We start from the raw sequence: 24,560 nt of genomic DNA, 5'->3' as shown, positions 1-24,560 counted from the left end.
ATCAAAGCGGTTTTGGAGTTCGACGGCAAACTAGCCAGCACTGTTATTGGTACGTCACCCCAATTCTAACCGCCTTCCGAAAGCTACTGAAAAAGATTTTTCCCCGGAGGAAGTTTGTGGGTTGATGCCAGACTCTCCCTGGGTTAGTTAGATATTTTTTTTAAAAAAAAAATATTTGCTCTTTTATCATTTAGCGAACAGCCGAGATTCTTCCCAGGTAGGTAAAATGAGGACCCAGATTGTTGGGGGCAATTAAGCTGACTTTGTAATAACGCCGCTTGGGGGTGTGTGTGTGTGTGTGAAAGCCCTAATAAGCAGGCATATACATAGAACGAAGGCTACTGCTAAGCTTGTAAGCCGCCCTGAGTCTTCGGAGAAGGGCGGGATATAAATGGAATAAAAATAAAAATAAAATAAATAAATAAATTCCGCTTGTGAACGCAGCAGGCTATAAATGCGATCAGTACAAGAAAGAAGCGCGTTGCAGAGAACGCAGCCAGACAGCTAAAACAGCGTTTCCCAACCTTAGGAACTTGAAGATGCGTGGACTTCAACTCCCAGAATTCCCCAGCCAGCTATGCTGGCTGGGGAATTCTGGGAGTTGAAGTCCACGCATCTTCAAGTTCCTAAGGTTGGGAAACGCTGAGCTAAAAGAACTGGGAGAGAGGGGCGGGGGGGGGGCGATGCCTGCATGCGTGAGCTGCCTACCCCCACTCCCGTCCCTTCTTTCGCCGCGGGACCCAAAAGATGGGAGATTAGGCGTAGAAAGATGGAGGGCCCTTCCATAAAGGGACCTTAACATCCACCCCCCCCAACCGGAAACGCGGATGGAAAGAAGGCGAGAGCCGTAACGCACGTCCCGGGTGCAGCCGCGGGTCCGCGCATGCTTGCAGGGCTGGTTGCGGTGGCCCAGCGGCAGCGCCCACCCTCGCTGGCCGCCCGGTGACTGGAGCTCCTGGAGTGACGTCACGGCCGTGCGCACTTTGCGGTTGTGCTGTTGAAACCGGGTGGGAAGGAAGGAGGCGAGCCGAGAGATCGCGGGAAGGGTGGACGGCAAAGGCGAGCCGGAGTGAAGCAGGTAGGCGCGGCTGATCCTGATCCTGATCCCGATCCCGATCCTGCTGCTGCTGGTGCTGCTGCTGCTGCTGCTGCTGGGGACGACGCGAGGGTTTTGGACGGAGCTTCGGCATCGCCGCTGGAGAAGACCCCTGGCAAGCTCAGGGTTTGTGGGTACGTGCCCGTCGAGCCTAGTCGGCATTTTAGACGCCGGGGATCGGGTAAGCCAGGTTCGGTCCCTTATCCTGAGTGTGAAGGCCACTCGACGGCTCCAGCTCTTTGCGGCTGCTGCTGTGCTGGTGGTCTCTCGGAGGAAGGAGGGAGTGGGGGGGGGGAGGCTGCCTTTCTGCTTCTTCGCCCCACTCGGGTCCTTTCCCCCCCCCCCCCGGAACGGAGGCTTAAGAGAGGCGAGCGAGGTTGTGGTCTGCTAGTAGTCACATCGCGGGGCCGAGGAAATCGTGGAGGAGGAGGAGAAAGGCCAACAGGTTTGCTGTGCCCGCACCGTACTTCGTGTGTGTGTGTGTGTGTGTGTGTGTGTGTGTGTGTGTGTGTAACCTCTGAAAAGGGGATGCCCCAGCCCTCCTGGCCTTAGCAGCAGCAGCAGGATGATGTAGCTGTTAACCCTCAAATGTCAAAAGTGCGGTTCTGCCCTTCCAGCATTTCTGGGAAGAGCGATATTAACTAACAAGGCTGCTGCGCTGGCTCCTTGTGACTTGACCAAAGCCTCTTTGTTTGGGGGCCAGGAGGAAGAGGCCTCTGGGCAAAAGTTGAATCTTAACTAGCAGAAGGATGGGCAATAACAGTTCGTTGGTGGTGGCTGGGGCGGGGCAACTGTTGTTCTTTGAGAAGGACGGGAGGAGGAGGCTAAATAACTAGGGCTGTATATTCTGTTCCTAATGTAGTACTGTAAAGTGCAGTCTGGCTAGGGCCCAATCAAGCCCTCTTTGGCTTCAATTATTTTACAGGGTGGCCTTGAAGAGAAAAATCCAAGGGGAGGATGGGGGGGTTAAAAAAAAAGTGCAAAAAGTTCTTTAAGAGGGATAAAACTGTTTTCAGACATCCATATTAGTATTGGATGTCTGGAACAAGCGTGGGATATATAATTTTATTGTTATTGTTTTATAGTTTATTGAAAATGTCAACGTATGGGTAAAATTTACCATAATGCCCGTGCTAATGCTGATCTCATTTCATTGGCAAGCTTGTATTACCACACAGCCTTGGAGAAGACTGACCTGCAGAATGCAACTCAGTACTTGTGATTTTATCTCTTTATGTAATTTTTTCTGTCTCCATTCCTCATCTTGTGACTCTTTATTTTTCTCCCCTTTGAGTAAGAAGTAAAATTACGCTGTTTGCTTTTTCTTTTCTGAGGCTTTCCGGTACTTGGGACTGAATTTTTGGGCAAGACCACTTCCCAAACTCCTTTTGAATGTCTTTCCTGATTTTCTTTAAGATTGAGATGAATATCTGTCTACCTTTCCACTATATCAGACATGTCAAACACAAGGCCCGGGGGCCAGATCCGGCCCGCAAAGTGGTTTTATGTGGCCCGCGAAGCCATCCTGGAAACAGTGAGGGAACGGCCCCCACTGCCTTGGCCCTGGCCCAGAGACCCTCCTCCTGCCAGAGACCCTCAGATCTGTCCCACTCCTGCCCAGGCCCCCATAGGCACCCTTGATGCAAACGATGTAGAGCTAGCCATGCCCACCCAGTAGGCCATACGCGCTCTAGCCACGCCCACCCAGTAGGCCACGCCCACCCTGGCCATACCCACCCGGCCCCCTGAGGGCAACAGCAATGCTGATGCGGCCCTCAATGAAATTGAGTTTGACACCCCTGCTATTGTTTCGAAAACAAATTATCCAAATTGATTTTTGGTCAAGATGCTCATTTGTTAATTACAGTCTCTGTGTGTATTAATTGCTGTTACTGTGTGGGTCATATGCTGGATCCAGTTCCCTAATTTAGTTGCAGCTTTACAGGAAACTGTTCTACTGTTTTACTGCTGTAGTTCAGTAGAAATGTTGCATTTATGGTCTGTCACAACCATTGGGTTTCTTTTTTATCTTCCTCATTCCTGTGCTACCTGTATTCATTTCAAGTGCTTCACATTTATTACCAAAGTATGTTTTCAATTTGATAAATGATCAGATTAAAATAACTGAATAACATGTAAAGTTAAATTTAATTACTATAAGACTGAATAAAAGTCATCACTTGAACAACAGATAAAATAGTATAAAATACAAGAATATATAAAAGATAGCAAAGAAAAAGTAAAGTCATTGTTCATAAAAGTTAAAAAAAAGACTTAAGAGGCAGAGATATTTGACTTTCCCTCCTCGGTCCTCATGATTTTCTGGAATGGCATAGTCATTTATGAAAGCAATATTGTGTGGCTTTGTGATTCCTGACTTTATTCTAAAGATACTAGTATCTTTTCGTGTTTGAGGGTCACTGTGGACAACTTCTTATGGGGAACGTTTGGTTTTGGAGAATGTGAAGACACAAACATTGCCACCCTTCATTTATGATAAATATTGGGGGCAGCTAAAAGATCTGTTATGATATACGAATGTGTATGAGCCTATTGAGCCCAAACCTATTACAATATTTATGTCTCTTTGATGGGATAATATTGGAGTCTAAAAAGACAGACTTTGCTTACTGTAAATTTGCTATAAACCATTGGTCTTAGGAAACTGGTTCATCAAATGCATGGCCAAGCTACATCACAGTTGAAATAATAGCTCACTGGTTAGGAAATGAGGGGGTGAGACAATTTGAACTACTGGAATCATCTGTTTCTCCTAGTACAACCTTCATTATTAGGTTTCTGTTGTGAGGATTAAATGATTCCATGTGAGCTACCTGGCACTTCTTAGAACAGACATGTCAAACTCGTGATGTCACCCACGTGATGTATCGGAGCTTTTTCCCCATTGCCGGCAATGGGGTGAGTGCGGTTTCCTCTTGACGCGTCCGGCCTCTGGGCCGGCAGTTTAACACCCCTGCCTTAGAAGAATAGCAGGACAGGAATAATTAAATAATTATGAAGCAGAGTATCCTTTGGCTTTCATATGCAACAGAAAATGCTGAGGAGTCCATGGAGGAAGGACCATAAGTTCTGCAAGGACTTTTTCTGACCCAAACACATAGTAGGTACATGGAGAAAAGACTTCTGGTGAGGACTCACGGCGAACTAGGTGTCTCTGAGGGAGCAGAAACCTCATTTATGGCAAGATTGGTGACCAGACAGACCTCTATGGATAAAGGAGAGATTATGAGATTGCCCTCTTGCATTATGGACAGCTGCAGGAACTGAGCTTTCCACAATGGATTCATGAGGTAGCTGGAAATCAAGGAAGGGATTCTATCAAGTTTACAGCTGCAAAGTTCTGCTGAATGTCATTTCTTAATCACTTTTGGAAATTGCCAGTTATTTTTCAACTAGTGAGATCCTTCCAATTGACAAGTTTTAGAGGATGCACTGGATTAGTTTCCATTAATCCTTAACAAAAGTTTTAAAGAGAAGTTTAAGGATATTGCTAACTTAAAGATAAATTTTAAATTTGACTACTAACACAGGATGGAGCAAAACACATTATGCTGAACATTTCTGAGAATATTTGTAAGCAATGCATTCAGAAGTTAATCTTAAAAGTGTATGCCATTATAGATAAATGACTTTTAAGATATATTGTGGAACAGGAACAGATTTTGCTAGACAGGAATAGGACTGATTGAAAAGTGGATTTGAAAATGATAGGTTGAAATAGTGATATGGAAGATTTTATACTGGATATAAAAATTAAATCAACTGATGCCTTAATAATGAAAAGGGATATGCAAGTGGCAAACCAAAAGAGTGAATTAGATAACTTTCTTATCTTGGATTAAGAAAAGAGATCTGATAAAGTTCTGAAGGATTTTTTGAGAAGTTGAAATTCGAGGACATTTGAAGGGATTAAAGATCAAAGATTATTAAAAGAAAAGGGAAGGAATATAAAGTGGATTTAGCTGAACAAGGTTAAAATATAGTTAGTCCTCAATTTACGACCACAGTGGAACCAGAATTTCTGTTCCTAAGTCAGACACTTGTTAAGTGAGTCGTGTCCCATTTTACCACCTTTTTTGCTGCAGTTGTTAAGTGAATCCTGTGGTTCTTAAGTGAATCTGGCTTCTGCCATTAACTTTGCTTCTCGGAAGCCAGCTGGGAAGGTTGCAAATAGTGATCACATGACTCTAGGACAGAGCAATTGTTACAAATACATGTAAAATACATGTCAAGTGTCCAAATTTTGTTCACATGACCATGGGGATGCTGCAATGGTCATAAGTGTCCTAAGCCACCTTTTTCAGTACAGTTGTGTCTGCAAAGATGAAGTCAGGAAAACCTAAGTCTCAGAACGACGTAAGTTTTGCAACAAATGTCAAAAGCAATTTAAAAAGTTTCAACGTGTAAAAAAACAAGAAAAAAGTCAAGGAAATGATCAGTCCACTAATGGGAGAGGTTGGGAAGGAAGTGACAGGCGGGGGGGGGGGGGCGGACAGGAGAGCTGCTTAATTCATTCTTTGCATTTGTCTTCGTGAAAAAGGAAAAAATAGCCCAACCTACCAAAAGCAGAACCATAAAAGACAGATTAGGAATACAAGTTAAAATAGATAAGAAAATGGAAAAAAAACTCCTATCCACCCTAGATGAGTTCAAATCACTTTTGAATTGTTTTATTCTCCTTATGACAATCCATGAACTAAGACAGATTCATGAAAAACATGTTTTTGGAGTTTCAAATACTCAAATCTTGTATTCACTTGTATATTTATCCTTCAAACACCCAAAGGTTTCAATTTCAACATACAGTACAATTAGGGCCCATAAGTAAATAATTATCACCGGAAACAATTTCATGCATAGCTCAGTAGATGTAATTCAAATGTAGTCTGACTTGTTAGGTCACCATTGGTCAAACAACTGCTGTAATGGTGAAAACTGCACCATAAATCTTATCAAGTTGACAGAATTATAGAATTAGATTTAAGTCTTCATTTGGGACTCCTATGCTCATTTCTCTTATTCAGTGTTATGTAATGGGTAAACAGTGCTTGAACTGGGTAAAATTTTGTTTTTTCCCCCCTAATAAGATATTTCATCTTTTTATTTCAACTTTTTATTGTTTAATATATCACCAGTCAAATTGGCCTGCCAGAGTTGTGGCTTCTAAAATATGGCGGTTTCTCTATTGTTGCTGTTGTATGGATGAACTACTTTTCCCTTGAGAAGCACTTAATGAAATTTTTTCTGTGCTACCGTTTACTAAACTTCTTGGGTATGGCAGCTGCTTCTAGGATTTTGAGTCAGTTGGAGAAGCTGTGGAAAAACAAAGCTGCTCTAGCAACATCAACAGTACATGGAAAATTGCCTCCTATTAATGAATATCTAACCAAGGTGGTGTGTTTTTTTTAATAAGCAGAGGAATAAATGCTGTACCTTGGGAATGACTCAGGTTTCTTCCTCTTGAGATAATAATGTAAAGTGTGTAAACAAAAGCTCACATTTACTATTATTGCTTACCAGCAGCAATAAGACATTTAGGGCTTACTAGGTTAAATGCAGTTACTTTCAAGCTTCCCTTCAAGGGAAGCATAAATGTTTTTTGCTCTAACAACCACACTTTGTGCTTTGCCTGGGGAATATTCGCCTGCAAATATTGTTTTATGCAGTGCTTTTTTTGTAAAAGAAAAAGGTGCCGGAATTCACACATGTCATACAACCCGCCTTGCCTACCCTACAAGGTTCCATCCAAAAAAGGTGCCGGAACTCCGTTCTGAGCGTTCTATGAGAAAAAAAGCCCTGGTTTTATGACATCAAGCGTCACTAAGGGGCAAAATGGTTGCCTTCAGCATTTTCATAATTAATTCTCCCCCAGTAGTAAAAATTGACCCAGTGTTTTGGAGGAGAGTATTCAGAAGTTTAAAGAGATACAATAGATACTTTAGAACTCCACCATCCAGTACTGTCTATTTTGCCTCTTAACTACCACCTTTCAGTTCCTCTCAGTAAATCAGGTCTGAACATTTCAACCCACCCATTCTGAGGTTCTCAAGGGCTGAAAACGGAGTGCCAGAGAACTGCCGATTGCTTCCCCTTGCTCTAAGAAGTCCGGTGCATCTGCTGGGGCTCTGCTTGATGATAGGTGTGATCATTTCTTTGTAAAGGGAAAAAGGTACTTTGAGATTTAGAAAGAATAATTCTGTTGAAGATTAGTCTGTGGCTCCCTAGCTGTAAATGAAATATAGAATTAAGCAAGTTGCTTATGAGACATTTCAAAGTTATGTTCCTTGTTTAAAGAAAACAATTGAAAATAAAATCTGTTTCTGTATTTTTTAGGGAACACATAAGTATCCTACATGAATTACGAAAATCCTCCACCATATCCTGGCCCAGGCCCAACTGCCCCTTACCCACCATATACTCAACAGCCATCAGGCCCTGGTCCATATCCTGCCTATCAGCCGGGTCCTACAGGCCCATATCCAGCTGGTCAACCAGGCTACAATGGTTACCCACCATACGGATGGCAGAATGCTCCACCTCCAGGGCCAGTCTATGCAGATGGACCTAAAAATACAGGTAATACAAATTGTACAGATTGCATGATTCATTACAGATCTTATAGTGAAAGCATGTTAATGAGAACATGGCGTTCAAAGGGTGTTTCTTGTTATTGCTAAACTTTTTATCCAACTTGGCAATTCTTTGAAAAGAAGAAAGTATTTCTGTCTGTTACCTTTGCTTTGTCTGTTACCTTTACTCTTATTTCTTCTCTGATAGTGGTTAGGCTTGATCTAGAACTGGCCACCCTTTTCTGGACTCCGAAGTCAAGCAGGGTTGGACCTTATCAGTATCTGAACAGGAGTCTACCAGGGAATTGTATAGAGTAGGTGATATTGATTAGGCAGCTTCAAGGAAAAATAATTGCAATTTGCTATATGATAAGAAGGAATGACATAGTTTGATCTGCATATACTTTTATTATTATTAGGAGTACTGCGGTCCTTAACCAGATAATACACTTCTTATATAAACAGGTTATTTTTTCAAATATAATGTAATCAAGGAATTTTTTACTGCATGTATTTGCTACAAATTGGAATTGGAAGTGAATTAGTGTGAAACTACTACAATAATAAACCGAGGAGAAAGGAGAAGAATGCAGTTTCTTATTGTGAGAAAATATTGTGTGACTTTTTCTTGCGTGGTATGTAGACCTGTTTTGTATGCTGCCCATAAAACATGAGTTTCGTTTTCCTAGAGAGCTGCTTCATACGTATGTTGATATCCCAAGTAGAATCCTTAATCTCCATCCGTTGAGAAATTGGAAGTTATGACTCTGAGCTAAGGCTCTGTAGTAGCTGATGAGATTACATTTTCCTTTCCACGTGCAGACAGATGAACACCTGATGTTCTGACAGTTCAGATGGCATTCTTAGAAGGAGAATGAATTCCAGGAATGAAGCATATAGCCACTCTCTAATACTAATCTTTATTTAAGTGTTTTTTCCTATTTTATTTGTTGAAACTGCCTGACATTAAGTCAATTGTTAAGGTAGTGATTGGATTACAGATTGCACAATTCTTGCACAGGAATTAAAGAGAATTCTGGGCATCAGTAGATATGAAAATATTCATAAAGCCATAGAGGAGGGTTACCAAGACTATTTATTTATTTATTATTTATTTTAATCCCATTTATATCCCGCCCTTCTCCGAAGACTCAGGGCGGCTTACAATCTAGAGCACAATGTGCTTAGCAGTAGCCTTCATTCTATGTATATGCCTGCTTATTTGGGCTTTCGGGCCCCCCCAAGCGGCATTATTACAAAGTCAGCTTATTGCCCCCAACAATCTGGGTCCTCATTTTACCTACCTCGGAAGGATGGAAGGCTGAGTCAACCTTGAGCCTGGTGGGATGCGAACCTGCACTAATTGCAGGCAGCTGGTGTTACTTAAGGAGGCATTAGCCCACTGCTCCACCAAGGCTCAAGACTAGTCGGTATACCAGTAGGCTGAAGTTTCTTAATGGGTGGTGATCAGGAATAAACAAAGTAGACATCTTGATTATTGCGAACTTGATTACTGTAAGTCTTATCTGACCGTTTACTTGTGGATTTTGTTTTACCAAATTAACTTGTAGACAGCTTCATGCTCTCTGCCTCTTTTCCTCTCGTCTTCCCCCTTTAGCTCCTTGTTCTGAATGTGTCTTAACAAGTTTTTTGTTTCCCCAAAATGTCTGATACCTAAGGAATACTTCCCTCCATGTTGCATACCTTTTTTTTTTTTTTTTGGTCTTGTCCGGCCTGAGGGACTACCTCTGAAAAGGTTCTGCCTTCATTCTTAATGCAGCTTGACAAAAACACATTCAAGCTAATCCTATGCTTAGATAATAATTTAAAATGAATAATAAATTCTCATTAATGGCCATTTTCTGTTTACTGTTGTACAGCTGATTTTGTTTTAAAAACATTGTTTTGCTACCAATGTTAAGTTAGGTGATCCTTTCTTTTACAGGCCACCCTTCAGAGGAGTTATTAACAATCCTTGTTTCTTCTGTGCTTAATCAGTAACTAATAATCTGTATAGGTGGAAACCAAACACACACACTCATGATAGAAGCAAAGGCAAGGCGCCTCATTTTAAAATAAAACCACGCAAACTGTTTGCATCGAGTAAAGTGGTACTTGTCATAAAACGTCAAAGCCTACAGATAAAAAAAATTAAGATTAACTCTGACCTACAGCCGATTAGATAACAAGTTGCCGAGGAGGCTGGTAGTTCGGTTTCAGTCAAAGGGTTTTATATGTGTGCCTGTGCATTTAAGATTTCAAAATCAATGCAGATACGGCAAAACTGGGTGGGGCAGAGGAGACTTTGGCCTTCGTTTTTATTGGGACCAGAAGAGTTTGATATAAAATGTCCATTTTAGTCTAGTTCAGTTACAGAAAGTTGGTGGTGCTATCTCTGGAATCAGCTGAAGGGAGGCTCGGTTTTTCTTAACTGATGTTCCCACTACTGTCAAAAATCAGGATAAGAGAATTCCGATTGGCTAATGTTTTCAGAAAAGAGCCCTTCCCATTCTTCACAGTATCCTTGTTCTCGCTGTTATCGTAAGAAAAGAACTGATGCATTACTTTTAATAGCCAAGCTGTAAGGTGAAATTCAGTTTCGATTTTTTTCCCCCCGTTAGCTACTGCTCCTTGTTCAAATTTAAATTCACGAACATCATTTCTTTCTGCTTGAGAGAGAGATTAGCGATGGCTGTTTGGCATATAGTCAAGATACTGAGTGACGACGTAAAACGTGGCTGCTTTGCATTTGATAGTTCATAAACAAGCGGCTAAAAGGAAATCAGGTAGTCCTTGACTTATAACCATAACTGAGCCAAAATTTTTGTGGTTAAGTAGGACATTTGTTAAGTGAGTTTTGCCCCATTTTACAACCTTTTTTTGCCTCAGTTGGGAAAGTGAATCACTGCACTTGATAAGTTAGTAACTTTGACTGTTAAGTGAGACTGGCTTTGCCCATTGACTTTGGTTGTCAGAAGGTCACAAAAGCTGATCAGATGACCTTGGGACACAGCAATGGTATGAACCGCTTGCTCAGCATCTGATTTTGGATCACGTGATCATGGGGATGCAAAGGTTATAAGTGTGAGAAATGGTCACAAGTCACTGTACTGTTCTGAACAAATCTCTTAAAAACCTCCAGTGATGGAACACCCGCAACGTCCAGCCGCAAGCCATTCCTCTGACTGTTATCACTGATTAGAAATTGTTCCTTAACTCTAGGTTTGATCTCTCTGTTAAGCTTCCACTGTTGTGTCTGGTCCTGCTCTCAAGTGCTTTAGAGCCCCTCTTCTCTGTGACAACCCCTCCTATATTAGAATACAGCTATCATGTCACCATTAGTCCTTCTTTTCATTAAACTAAGCATACCCAGTTCCCACAACTGTTCATTATAAGGTTTAGACTCCAGTCCCCCAATCATCTTTATTGCTTTTCTCTAAACTTTCTAGGGTCTCAAATATTTTTTTTTATTGTAACCAAAACTGGACACAGTATTCCAAGTGTAGTCTTACCAGTGCAGTGTAAAATGGTACTAGTATTTCACATGACCTTGATACTCTCTCTCTCTCTCTCTCTCTCTGTTGATGCCACCTACAACTGCAGTGGTTTTTTTAGGCAGCTGCAACAAACTGCTAGCTCATACTTAACTAGTTATGCACCAGGACATCTAGATCCCTCTCAGTTACTGCTGCTGATCTGATTTTATTCTATATCTGTGCATATAGTTTTTCTTGCCCAACTGTAAGACTTTGGTTTTCTCATCACCGAGTTGCATTTTGTTGGGCCCAGTGTTGAAGTTGGTCAATTCCTTGATCTTAAGCCTATTTTCTAAGGCTATTTCCCACAGCTTGGTGTCATTTGCAAATTTGATGAGTTCCCCATGTATCCCTTCATTTAAATAGTTTACAAAGTAGCCCACTGCAAGTTTTCCTCCATGTCGAGCTGAACCACATCAGCTCATTTCCAGTCCTCTGGTAGTTCCCCAGTGCTCCAGAATCTTTGAAAGATACGGTTCAATGGTTCTGAGATCACGTCTGCCAGTTCCTTCAGAACCTTAGGGTGTAAATCCATGTGGTCCTGGTGATATGAAGTCTGACCTACACATCTCTGTACCTCTTTCTCACTTTAACCAGCCTCTATCATTGTAAAGAACACGGCTTCTAAAAATAGATCTATTGAGTAATGATTATTTCAAACCATTCAAACCATTATTTCAAACCATTCCTTTAGCGATTGTTCAGAATTACAACAGCATTGAAAAAAGTGACTTACAAACATTTTTCAGAGTTATAAAAAAATGCAGCATCCCCAGTTTTGCAGCATCCCCATGACCATATGATCAAAGTTCAGATGCTTGGCAATTGGTTCATACCACGTGATCCCCTTTTGCGACCTTCTGATAAGCAAAGTCAATGGGGAAGCCAGATTCACTTACCAACTGGGTTACTAACTTAGCTGCAGTGATTCACTTAACGATTGTGGCAAGAAAGATTGTAAAATTGGCCAAAATTCACTTAGCATCTGTCTCATTTAGCAACAGAGATTTGGGGCTCAATTATAGTTGTAAGTTGAGGACAACCTGTACAGAAATATGAGCAACATCATAACAGGAAGTGCAGCCTGTTTTTTAACTTCGGCTGTCACAAACAGAGAGAGCTGTGGAACATTGCTGTATAATTACTGCATTACTCTCTATAAGTGTAGGAGGACCAGTATCTATATTACAGTCTCTATATTAGTAAGGGCAAAGGTGGAAGACTAGATTTGCTCCAGAATGTTTAAAGGAGGACTTAAAGGAGTTTCTTTCTCTATGGCTCCCCATCTTGCTTCGCATGAAGTGACCCAGACCTGACCCCCCTCCTCCAAATTCCTGAAGTGTTTATTTGGTTGTTCTAAAGAGAGTTCAGTTAGTCTGATGAGATTCTTGTAGATAGGTAAATAGCAGTAAAGAAACTTCTCTGATCAGGTCAGGGTGTCATTCTGGTTCCCTTGTTCTGACACTTACTATTCAGCATTGGAAAGACAAAAAGGGTGGCTCCTGTTCAGGGCTTTGAAGAATTGATTAACATAAAAGTAGTCCTCAATTTACAATGGTTTCTTTTAACAGTAATTCAAAGTTACAGCAGCCTCAGAAAAAGTGTCTTACAACCCATCCTTGGAAGTTATGATCATTGCACCACCCCCATGAAATTGAGTGCTTGATAATCAATTCACACTGGAGTTGACCTCCAAAGAAAATTAATGGTTGCAGTGTCTTGTGGTCACATGACAGCCAATTGTGTGTGTGTGTGTGTGTGTGTGTGCATGTAAATACATGTCTTGTAGGTTTTCCTCGTTCAGCTCTTTTAAAATTTTGTGCATTTTTCTTCTTCTTTGTATCTCGTGTGTGTGCGTGTGTGTGTGTGTGTGTATGGAAAATATATAATATTGTCATAGCAGAGAGGTTTTGGTTCAGATCAAGTTGAAGCCAAATTCTCTTTAATCTATGAACTGACTTTATCATTTATATCAAGTAGGGGAATTATGGCTACATTCTGCCAGTCAAATATATTAATGCATTGAATGAATATTAATGCTTGGTTTGCTGACCATTTATACCATATATGTGTATGCGGGCATGCTTGTCTGTTTGGGTCTTATAAAAATGATAATTTAATTTTTAAAAAGTAACAATCTAGATTCAAAATGTATAATGATCCATAATATTTGATAAATGTAAAATATGTATTACAGCAGCCCTTAATACTAAAAAAACCCTTTCTTGTAGGATTTAACTACTGCATTTCTTTCTGACCACAAATATGGAGCACCTGGTAATAGAAATTGCTACAATTGTAGCAGATTTTGAATTCCACTGACTACATAGTACTTGATAAAACTATCCCCTAGATAGAAGATACTGCTCTTGTATAAAAATGCATCTTCAAATTTTATGTTACCTAATGTGAATATCTGGTTTCTCTTGGAGTCATCTACAACAGGGGTCCCCAACCTGTGGGCCGTGGCCCACTACCAGGTCGTGGCCTCTTGGCCACATGAAGGGATGGCCAGTGTGCATGCACTCACCCGGCACACTTATGCTAGTACTGCCTGAGCATCCTAGTGCTGCCCCACCCAGCACTAGTGTCGCCCTGAGCATCGCGCTGGTGCTAGTGCCACCCCATTTGCAGCACTCGCACTTGTGCAGCTGTTTGCATGTCCATATGCACTCGTGTGTGGCCCATTTGTGTGTGCATGCACGTGCATAATGGTGCCTGCCTCCCTTTCCAGGCCGCCAAACCAAAAAGGTTGGTGACCTCTGATGTACAATCTCTTATTTTCCATAAAATTTGTAGTCATGTTGGATTAAAAATTGGCTAATACACGCTTTTTGAAAACTGTAAAAAATAGGAAAGTCACAGGAAAAGTTTTTAAAAGTTAAAAAGAGAAAACAGCAAACGAAAGCCATATGTGTTATGGGTATCTGTAGGTATATCAAAAACTTAAAAGTAAAATAATAATCTAAGACTTCCAAGTGGGACATAGCTCGTCTCCTTTCAAAGTGGAAGAACTAAAAACAGATTTTAGAATCTCATACTTTTTTAAATTCAGGTGCTCCTGCAACAATAAAATTCCCACCCAGCAATTCGGTCATAAGCAGTATCCAGGAACAAATAAGCAAAAATGCTGGAAAAAGGAAGGAATTGATCCCTTTTCGCTTAGCTGTCAGAGAAGCTTTACTGAGTTGCTTCTGTAAAGAAAGACACGGAAAAGTCAAGCTCATCTTTCCATTCATGGGGTCCCAACTACCATGACAAATGCAGAATATGGTCCCATATAATAGATTTTAAGTACCTACAACAAGGGATTACACTTTTGAGCTGAATGGGTCTCCTGAATATATACTTAAGACTCCTACTGCACTGTTAAAATTTGATATTCTTTTTTTGCTAAAAGCTGCTAAGGCTCTGATAAATGGAATATTTAAAAATGTAAATTATTTCTGCAGTAAATGACCTATTTCTCTTAACAGTTTTATCTGGAATACATTCAATCAAGTAGAATAGGAAAGAGCTTGTAAAAGAATCTCAGCTGGGATCTCTTTTGTTTTTGTATGTTCAGCCAAGGCTGTCTGTCTATCAGCAGCAGGCAGCTTTTCCTTCTCTGTAACAGAAACAGAATTTCATCCACTGACTGCTGGAGGCAGCACATGGCAACGTTACTACACACGGATGATAGAGGGATCCACTCACTGATGGAGCTAAAACACTTCACTCATTATCCTTCTTCTGTACAGAGCAACAGCTGCTATTCAATTGCAAGAGAATTAAGATCACGGTATTTGCAAACAGAGAAACGTGACCTGAATCATAAATGAGCAGAAGCTGATTTAACTATCTAGGCAGGGATGATTTTTTTCCATTTCTCTGAAAATTGAAAAGGGCATGGTTTATATAGTCCAGAATGCACTGCAACTATTTTCTCTTCTATGGAAAGGGAGATCAATAAGTTCCATTTGCTATAAAGCTTTTTGTGTCCAAGGCCCTAGCATAACTTCTCTATGGAGTGGAATTAGATTTAGGAGAGTAAGTCATCTCTATCTGAGAGCGTTTCTGCATTGCTACCTTCAGAATGCAACATGCCGCTTGGACACCTTCCTACCTGCCCCAAATGACATATTCCATTCCAGACACAATATTTTGCTTAGAGATGGGTCTCAGATTTGAAACTCGACTATGGGTGATATGTAACTTTCAATTAAAGCCAAATTTCTTATCACAGACAAGCATGATCTTCTAATACGAGTAGATGCCTTTTTGTGAATCACGGTAACTGAAGGTAGAATGAAAAATGCTGCAGACTGAGCTGTTGGTGGGGACGGGCTGTGCACATGGCACAAGCAGGAGAGATGCTCAAGCAGAGATTTAACGGATACTGGAGGCTCAGAAAGCTCAAGGCACAATCTTTGCAAGTAGGGTAGCTGGGTTCCAGATTTCCCAGCTCCCTCGTGACTTGGGCAGCACAAAGTATATACATTTCAAAAAGTAAAATATACGCAGTACAAGAAGCAGGTATGTGGGGAAATTGTAAAAAAGGTCTCCCAAACCAATTATCCCCACAAGAGTTCTGCCACTTCGAGTCAAGGCTTGAGAGAAGAGCCAGGGTCTAAGGACTTTTTAAACAAAGTCAGGATGGCAACCATATGAATCTTTTGGGAGATTGTCACTCCAGAGCAGACATGTCAAACACAAGGCCCGGGGACTGGATCCGGCCCGCAAAGTGGTTTCATGCGGCCCGCGAAGCCATCCTGGAAACAGTGAGGGAACGGCCCTCACTGCCTTGGCCCTGGCCCAGAGACCCTCCTTCTGCCAGAGACCCTCAGAACTGTCCCACTCCTGCCCAGGCCCCCATAGGCACCCTTGATGCGAACGATGTAGAGCTGGCCACGCCCACCCAGTAGGCCGTACGCGCTCTAGCCACGCCCACCCAGTAGGCCACGCCCACCCTGGCCATACCCACCCGGCCCCCTGAGGGCAACCACAATGCTGATGCAGCCCTCAATGAAATTGAGTTTGACACCCCTGCTCCAGAGGGAAGGTGCTATCACAAAGGTGGTCTTCTTTCTGGAACTCATCAGATGGCATTATTTAATCAATGGGACATGCAGCGTACCAACTCTACCAGGCTGTGTAGGATGGGCCTCAACTACAAATCCCTAAGCAGCACAATATCTGAAACAATTTACACTTCATCTTTATACATTTTAACATTCTCCCTGCGGACATTCTCAACATTAGGTGTAAGAATGCTTCATGTGATGCAAGACCTTGCTCGTGTGGGAAACAAATGGTAGAAATACCCTGATCCAGCTTTTTTAGTTGTGCCTTATTCTATAGAGGCATCCATTGCAGCCTGATAACCACAAATTCCAGGTTTTCCAGGTGTTTAAGGAAACTCTCGACTTTCTGATTTCATGACTAGTAAGAAAAAATGCTCTTTGGCAACTTGTGAGTATGGCACTGTTGCAAAGAGGAATAGAAACTCTGGGAAGATACAAGTCGGAGCTCTTCCATTTTATTATTCAATATTGTATTTTGTATTGATTTAATATTATCAGAAATAGTGTAATACATATTTTTCACATTGGTCTCATTGCTTGATTGCTAATAGCCTCTGTTTATGAGTGCAAAATTGACCAAACATTACAAGATACTTTTCTAATTAAATTTTGCTATGTTTGACTAATTCTCTGACTACCATTTCCTGAAATTATGGTTCATTTGTACTGTTCGTGCTCTACCATTTTCTTTTCCTATTGGCGTCTCTGTCAGAATATAGTCAGATTGCATTGGAGTGTGTGAAGTGCAGGTCTCGCTGTGATGATTTTTGGCATGAAATGTCATTTTATTTTGCAAAAAGGTGTTCAGAAACTAGCTCGTTCAAGAGACTGCCTCTGGAAGGGGGTAGTGGATTGTTTTTGTTTTGGAATGTATAAACCAGCTGACAGCAGGTTCAGGTATCTGTGTAAACTGTGCTGTTGCATCTATAAATATTTTGTGGAGTGATATAATCCGCAGGTAATTTTGTTTGGGGAATACGTCCCATTCATTATCCATAAAAGAGAGAGAGAGAGAGAGAGAGAGAGAGAGAGGGAGGGAGAGGAAGGAAGGAAGGAAGGAAGGAAGGAAGGAAGGAAGGAAGGAAGGAAGGAAGGAAGGAAGGAAGGAAGGAAGAAAGAAAAAGAAAGAAATGCTGCATATTATGAAAGCTGCAGCACAAAGCTACGTCCCATTCATTCTCCATTAAATCAATCAATCAAGGAGTGCTACATATTATGAAAGCTGCAGCACAAAGCTTTCATTCGTTTGGCAAAATTTGCCTAAAGCACTCTTGCTCACCTGGCCCCCTTGAGACATTTTGGATGAAGAGCTCTAAATAGGAAATAAAAAAAATGTGTATTTTATTCAGGATTCGATTACCTTGCTGCTGATCTCTCAACATTTCCAAATTGCTTTCAAAGAGCTGTTTATAAATGCTTCCATTCCCTTCTTTTCCCACAGCATGAGATAAATAACAACTTGAGAATGTGGATACCATCTTGTAGGCTGGGAAAAGAGTGGGTTGGGGCTAATCTCCCTCTTCCCGCTGCTTCCTCCACAATGAACTCTCTTGCGTACTTGAACCGTATGGGTTTCCCATGCAGCCCTCTGCAGTCTGCAGGGTGACTTTCATTTGTCACAAAGCAGAACCAGAAATCCAGCAATGGGTCTCCCAGTTAGTTTGGACTTTTAATATTTTGAGTGTAATAAATTTTCGTATCTTGAAATCTTTTCAAATTACAATTAACTTTAGCATTTACTAAACAAATCAGATATGTTTCCCTTTTCCTGGATGCCATTTAAAAAGTAAGTTGCCTAAATATTAAGTTACAAATAACGTAAAAGGCAAAAACATTTTTAAAAATGTTACGAGAAGAAAAACTGGAATTTCCATATTAGTCCTCGGCCTTCAGCCAGGAGGAGAGGTCATCTGAAATGTCAGTCAGTCCACTGACCATTAGCTTAGTAAAGCTTATAGTAAAGGCTTAAGAATGTCCTCCTTTTGTTAGTAATTATTGTTTACCCACTGTTGCCTAAGCTGTCCTTAATATCATGCCTACATGTTTTCATCTCCTGAATACCATTTCCCCCTTCTTTCTTACTCTATAAGGACCAAAATGCTGCAGCATTTTTCTCCAATCTGGAATGCTTCCTTGTTTCCAAATAGGGTTGTCTCTAATTATGGAACTAGTTGGAGGTCAAACTTTAAAGCTATTTTTATTTCCTTGAAGGCCAAAAGAGACTACAGATACAGAGTGTCATCTTACACTGGGTGCATTCTAGTAGGAAAATCCTTTAAAGAAATACTTTCTCCAATATTGCACAATTGAAACTTGGAAATATTTCCTTGGACAAAATACAACCACAGTGGCATTGTTCAAAATGTTGCAGGAAGTAATTAAGACTGACCTGGATTATTGGTTCCGATATTTCAATTTCTAGTAGATTCTCTTTTGAATTGTGTTATTTACCAGAGTTTCATTTGCAGACCCATTTGTAAAGTGCTTAGATGCAGTCTTCCATTTTCTATTAATGATAACTTTTGAGTTTTCCTAGCTTATCTGAAAAATTTCTAGTGATTTCTTTGATCCTCTTTAAAGTCTTTTATTTTCATTTATTTTCTCATTATTTTCCTCTATTAAATTTCTGAATTAAATATCTTTCCTTGTCCTTAAATAATGTGTTCCTGTTGTGCATTGCTTCTGTTCAAAGCTCCCATCCTGTTTTTGTTGCTGTCATGGTAATCCAAAAGCCATTTGGATATTTTTCCTCTTTGAAAAATAGGTTACAGTACTTCAAATAAATAATTGTAGTTTACATTTTGCGCACAAAATTTAGCTTTAAAGAGCCATTTAAAATGGCAGGGACAAGATCTATACAATGGCAGACATGTTTTGTTCTGTCCCAGCCTACGTGAATCCTTGTTATGCTCACAAGGAGAAAACCTCTTCCAAGAAACAGGCAGGAACCGCAAGAAAAAAACAACCCCTTTTATTCTCACAGACCTGAGTCAATGTCCAAGGCAAGCAAACCCAGTCCACAGAAACTCGATCTTCAACACAACGGTTGCCTTTGGCAACCAGCACCTCCCACACTTTCCCTTTTATAATTCAGCCAAGGCGTGGCTTCCTAATGCCTTCTCCTTTGCCTTTGGAGCCACCCCACAGCTGTGTCTCAGCCTGAGCGTGAGTAGAGGGGCCTGGCTCCTCATCCAACTGTAAGTCTTGGAGCTCCTCAGAGCCTTCCTCTGACTCTAAGGCCCCTCCTCCTCATCTGATTCCTCAGACCCAGCTGCCAGATCCACTGGCTGGCAAGGAATCACAATATGTATCTGGGGCTATGGAAATGATGAGTCTACAGTTCTTTGGATGTGTATCCTCACTTCCAGGACTTTTTAGTCAAAAGTACTTGTGTCAAGCTTACAATGAATGTAAGTGTACTAGTCCAGGGGTCCATGGACCGGTACCAGTTGCATGCCAGCAACTGGTCCACACAAACAAGCACAAGCCCCATCCATGGGATGCAGGCAGCACACAAAACCACACACCCTCCGGTCTGCGGAAAAACCTCTCTCTACGTAACCAGTCCCTGGTGCCCCAAAGAGTGTGGACCTCTGTACTAGTTGGCTATCCTGAGCCAGAAGGTGCTGCTCAGAATGCAGTGTAGCAACAGTTGAGCACATGAGGCCTAAGCTATTATTCAGTTCCCTGCATTTGCATAAAAGATTGGAATTAAGACATGGTTCCTCATGCTTTGATGATGTATATTTTCTTTTCTCAGTGTACGTTGTGGAAGAACGGCAAAGAGACACCTCTGGTGAAAGTACCTGCCTGACAGCATGTTGGACTGCATTGTGCTGCTGCTGCCTTTGGGACATGCTGACCTGAGATCCCTGAGAAGCAAAGCCTTTTAATACCTCTCTCTTGGAGTGCTATGCAGTCTCTTCCTCCTCCTTCTGCTCCTCTTCGTCTCTTCTTTTCAGCAGCTTTTTAGTACTGTAATAAATGAGATGCTTTGTCCGAGGATAACATGCTTGCCAGAGTTGGATGCATGAAGCTGAATACATCCTTTTTGATTTGAGTGGAGAATCCCACTCCCCTCTTCTTATGATTGTTCCTTGCATAATGTACTATATTCTGTTCATCAGAATGCTTTTACTATAAATTATGTATTCATAATTTACACATACTTAGAAATGGAGTAATATGCAATAATTTAAGGCATTTTTTGTTTTCTTTACTTGCTTATTTTCTGTTTTAATAAACTTTGTCCAATAAAATGTGATCCAGAAATTGGTATGGTACTGATCAGTTTTTTTCCTGAAAATATTTAGAACACACAAAATGCCAGGTATTTGCATACTGGCTCTCAAAGATAGGATAAAAGACTATTCTTTTTGTGTCATCCATTATTATCTAAATATGAGAAGAATCAGTGGGGTGCGATGGTTAAACGATTAGATTATAAAGAGGGAGATCCAGTTCTAAGTCTACCTTCAGCCAAAGTAGTTCACTGGGTGATTTTTGGCCAGTTAATCTCTCTCAGCTTAGCTTGTCTCACAAGTATACTTGCAAGAAAAGTGGAAAAAGATAACATTATTGGACTAACTTCTGTCAAGGAAGTGATAGTCATTGCTTTTATTAGGATAGTCAAATTCATGAAGAATAATAATTACTCTTGAGGTTGATGGGTCTGTCTTACCTCCAGAATCAAAATCATATGTCTTAAAGGCCAAGGCTGTAGGCTGGTCTTATGAAAGTCACATTTAGACAGCTTTGTATACAGCTGAGCTTTGCACAACTTTGTTCTGTACCAGCCTGCTACTGGCCCTGCAGAAAAGGCAGGGACAACCCCTTTTACAAGAAGGCAAGAGGCTGGAATTACGCCTGCCAAATTTATTGCTACAAAAACAAATAGAACAAGACACAAACCAAGAAACAGGAGCTTTTCAAGCGGTTGCCTTCAGCAAACCAGCCCTCCCACGCATTCCCCCTTAAATACAGTTCAGGGCGTGGCTTCTCTCTGCCTCCTTCCGAGGAGCCCATTGCCTTCCTCTGTTTACTCCTGATTGCCTCCTGCGTCGGGTGTCCTTGAACAGGGCCAGCTGTGGGTCATCTTCATCCACGCTGTCAGGCTCACACAGCTGGGTCTACGTCGTGACCAGATGAGAGGGGCCTGGCTGGGGGCTCTCATCAAGCTGTCCAATCCCCTCAGCAAGCTCTTCAACACCCCCCTCCTCCTCCTCTGAGTTGTCCGACCCAACTGCCGAACCCACAGGCTGACCCTGAATCACAACAAACTTCTCAAGTACTAGCCTCACATGCTCTTCCATGGTCTTGGTATAAATTAGAATGTCATCCAGGTACACCAGCACCCCTTTGTACAGGTGTTCATGCAGGACCTTGTTTATTAACTGCATGAAATACTGCTGGTGCCCCTTGCAGCCGGACTGGCATCACTCAAAATTGGTAGCAACCCAGAGGGCAGTCAAATGCAATTTTCTACTCATCCCCCTTTTTAATCCTCACTCGGCAATAGGCTCCCCTCAAGTCCAGCTTAGTAAAGATCTTCCCCTTGGTTAGGTAGCCCAGCATGTCCCTCATGAGGGGGAGGGGATACATATTCGCCATGCAGATGCAATTTAATCATCTGTAATCTATGCATAATCTGATAGACACGTCTTTCTTCTCTTTGAACAGTACAGGGGCAGCCATCCTTGACTTTGCTGGCTGGCCAAGTTCTTGTCTATAAACCCCCAAAGTTCCTCCATCTCCCTCAGTGTCATGGAATACATCTTTAGCTTTAGTAATTTAGCCTCTGGGAAGATCTCAATAGCATAATCGGTGGGGCGGGTGTACATCTGATTCCTTCTGTCACGACGTCCTCTGCCAGGAAACAAAAGCACTTCCAAAGGAACGGGCGACAAGGTTTATTCCTTCTCCAAAACAAACCGCGGTAAAGTCAGCGTTGAGGCTCCTAGCCTCACCGCTCTTTTAACATTGTACCACACCCTAACCCCACCCCTTCAAAGCAAACCGGCATCCGCCCGCCTCCCCATAAAAACCCCACCCATCACCGTGCATAGCCACCACCCACCGTGTGCGCTGCTGCAGCCTGTCAAGCCCCCTTCCAGGTAAGTATTGTCCTTCCGCTCCCTCGCGAGCCCCATGCCGTGCTGGCGTTGCGGTCGTTAAGCCCCCCCCATGTCCAGTAACAGAGCGTGGCAAAACAGGCACAGTCGCACCCCCCTCCGCAGTAAGCTGGGGCGTGCCCAACTGCTGGGGCGTGCCCATCTGCTGGGGCGGGTCCAACTGTTCGTTGGGTGCAGCCTGTTGCCGCCCGGGCGCCATCCGCAGTCCAGGGTCCGGCTGCCGCAGTCCAGGGTCCGGCACCGGGCCGGTGGGCGCTTGGCGTCGTCCCCGGTGACGAGGTGAACGCGCGCCCGCCGACCGTCCGGGGCCGGGCGCGCTAAACAGCTGTGCGCCGGGCAGCTGCTCGGCGGAATCGCGGCGGCGCGCTTCGCGTAGCCCGGACGAAGCCACGCTTGAACCACTTGAACCACTTGGAAAGGGCCAAGGAACTTGGGGCCTAGCTTCTTGCTTGGTACCCGTAAGCGCAGATATTTGGTTGACAGATACACCCACTCCCCGACCTTGGGGGTGGCGAAGGGCTCCCTTTTCCTGTCTGCCTGCTCCTTCACCCGTGCCTGCGCTTTCACCATCGCCTCCCTAGCGGTTTTCCAGGCGGCCCCCATGTGGTGCATCCACTCCCCAAGCCCGGTGGGTGTCGCCGATCCCTGTCCACACTCCGGAACAGGGACAAAATCATACCCCGCCACCACTCGGTATGGTGTCAAACCCGTGCTGCTATGCACGGCGTTATTGTGGGCGACTTCCGCGAACACCAGGAGGTCTGCCCAGTCTGTTTGCTGAAACGACACATAGCTCCTGAGTAACCTTTCCACCGTGGCGTTGGCCCTTTCAGCGGCCCCGTTGGTGCTTGGGTGGTAACCGGAGCTGAGGCCCTGGGTAGAGCCGATGTGTCGTAGAAACTCTCGCCAGAACCGTGCTGTAAACTGGACCCCGCGGTCCGAAATAATCCGTCGGGGAACCCCGTGCAGCCGATAGATGTGAGTCATGAACAGTCGTGCCAACCGTTTGGCGGACGGCAACCCCTACGGCAACCCCCTACCCCTTCGTACGGGGTCCGAAACCGTCTGTAGCAAGCCCAATGGCTTCCCAACGCGGGGTTTTGCTGTGGCGCATACGTGGCATCCCCGAACGTGGTGTTCCACATCCGCCTTCATGCACGGCCACCAGAATTGACGGCGTGCTAAGTGTAACGTTTTCAGGAAGCCGAAGTGACCGGCCTGCCTGGCGTCGTGACAACGGCGCAAAATGGCGGGGCGTAGTGCCTGAGGCACATACAGCTTATCCCCGTGCCAGGCCAAGCCGTCACGCATAGTCAGAAGTCCAGGATGCTCCTTCAGCCAGGCGTCTGTAGCTAAGGCCTCGTCCATGGCACGGGACAAATCGTCCCCCACGCTGCAGACTGCCTGGGACACGCTCGGGGATGCACTGGGCGGAATGAGTTCTTGTATAACCGCTTCTCGTTTGGTGTCGTATTGCGGCAGCCGTGAGAGTGCGTCAGCAAGGAAGTTCCGCCCCCCCGGTACGTACTTCAGGACGAAACTAAAGCGCCGGAAAAAGAGAGCCCATCTGACGTGCTTGGGCGCCAGTTTCCTCGGGGACTGCAGAACCTCCAGGTTCTTGTGGTCTGTCCAGACCTCGAAGGGATGGACAGCCCCCTCCAGAAGGTGTCGCCACGTCTCCAAGGCCGCGCGCACAGCGAACGCCTCCTTCTCCCAGATGTACCAACACCGGCTCCTTCGCAAACAGGGCCTTCAATGTCTCGAACGCCCGTTGACACGTGGTGGTCCATGCCAGCTTCAACCCTGGACGTGGTCTCACCCCGGAGTCCCGCGTCCGCAACAGGTCCGTCAGCGGCAGGGCTGTTGCTGCAAAACCTGGAATAAACTGGCGGTAAAAGTTCGCGAACCCCAGGAAACTCTGAAGCTGTCGCCGCGTCCGCGGCGCCTGCCATTGCAGGACGGCTTCCACCTTGCGAGGGTCCATTTCTATGCCGCTCGCCGACACGCGGTACCCCAGATAATCCAGCCTCGTCTTGTGGAACTCGCACTTGGTGAGCTTCACATAGAGGCGGGCAGCCAGCAGCTTTCGAAGCACCTGGCGCACGAGGGCAACGTGCTCCTCCATAGTCTTAGTGTATATCAGA

General features: G+C 43.5%; 1 protein-coding gene across 2 annotated transcripts; it reads left to right on the top strand.

The window, feature by feature from the left end:
• Positions 1 to 845: 845 nt before the first annotated feature.
• Positions 846 to 20,551, top strand: CYSTM1 (cysteine rich transmembrane module containing 1). Of its 2 annotated transcripts, none has more exons than XM_081323695.1 (3): positions 846 to 1,078; positions 7,451 to 7,693; positions 20,046 to 20,551. In XM_081323695.1, the coding sequence occupies exons 2-3, from the start codon at positions 7,471 to 7,473 to the stop codon at positions 20,150 to 20,152; spliced, it is 330 nt and encodes a 109-aa protein (XP_081179821.1). In that variant the 5' UTR covers positions 846 to 1,078; positions 7,451 to 7,470; the 3' UTR covers positions 20,153 to 20,551. The 2 variants fall into 2 exon arrangements, with proteins under 2 accessions (XP_081179821.1, XP_081179820.1); XM_081323694.1 differs by having other exon boundaries at positions 867 to 1,230.
• Positions 20,552 to 24,560: the final 4,009 nt, after the last annotated feature.

Source organism: Vipera berus, assembly GCF_964194415.1.
Source record: "Vipera berus genome assembly, chromosome: 3".
In the NCBI taxonomy this organism is placed as follows: domain Eukaryota; kingdom Metazoa; phylum Chordata; class Lepidosauria; order Squamata; family Viperidae; genus Vipera; species Vipera berus.
This window is presented reverse-complemented; position numbering and strand designations above follow the sequence as displayed.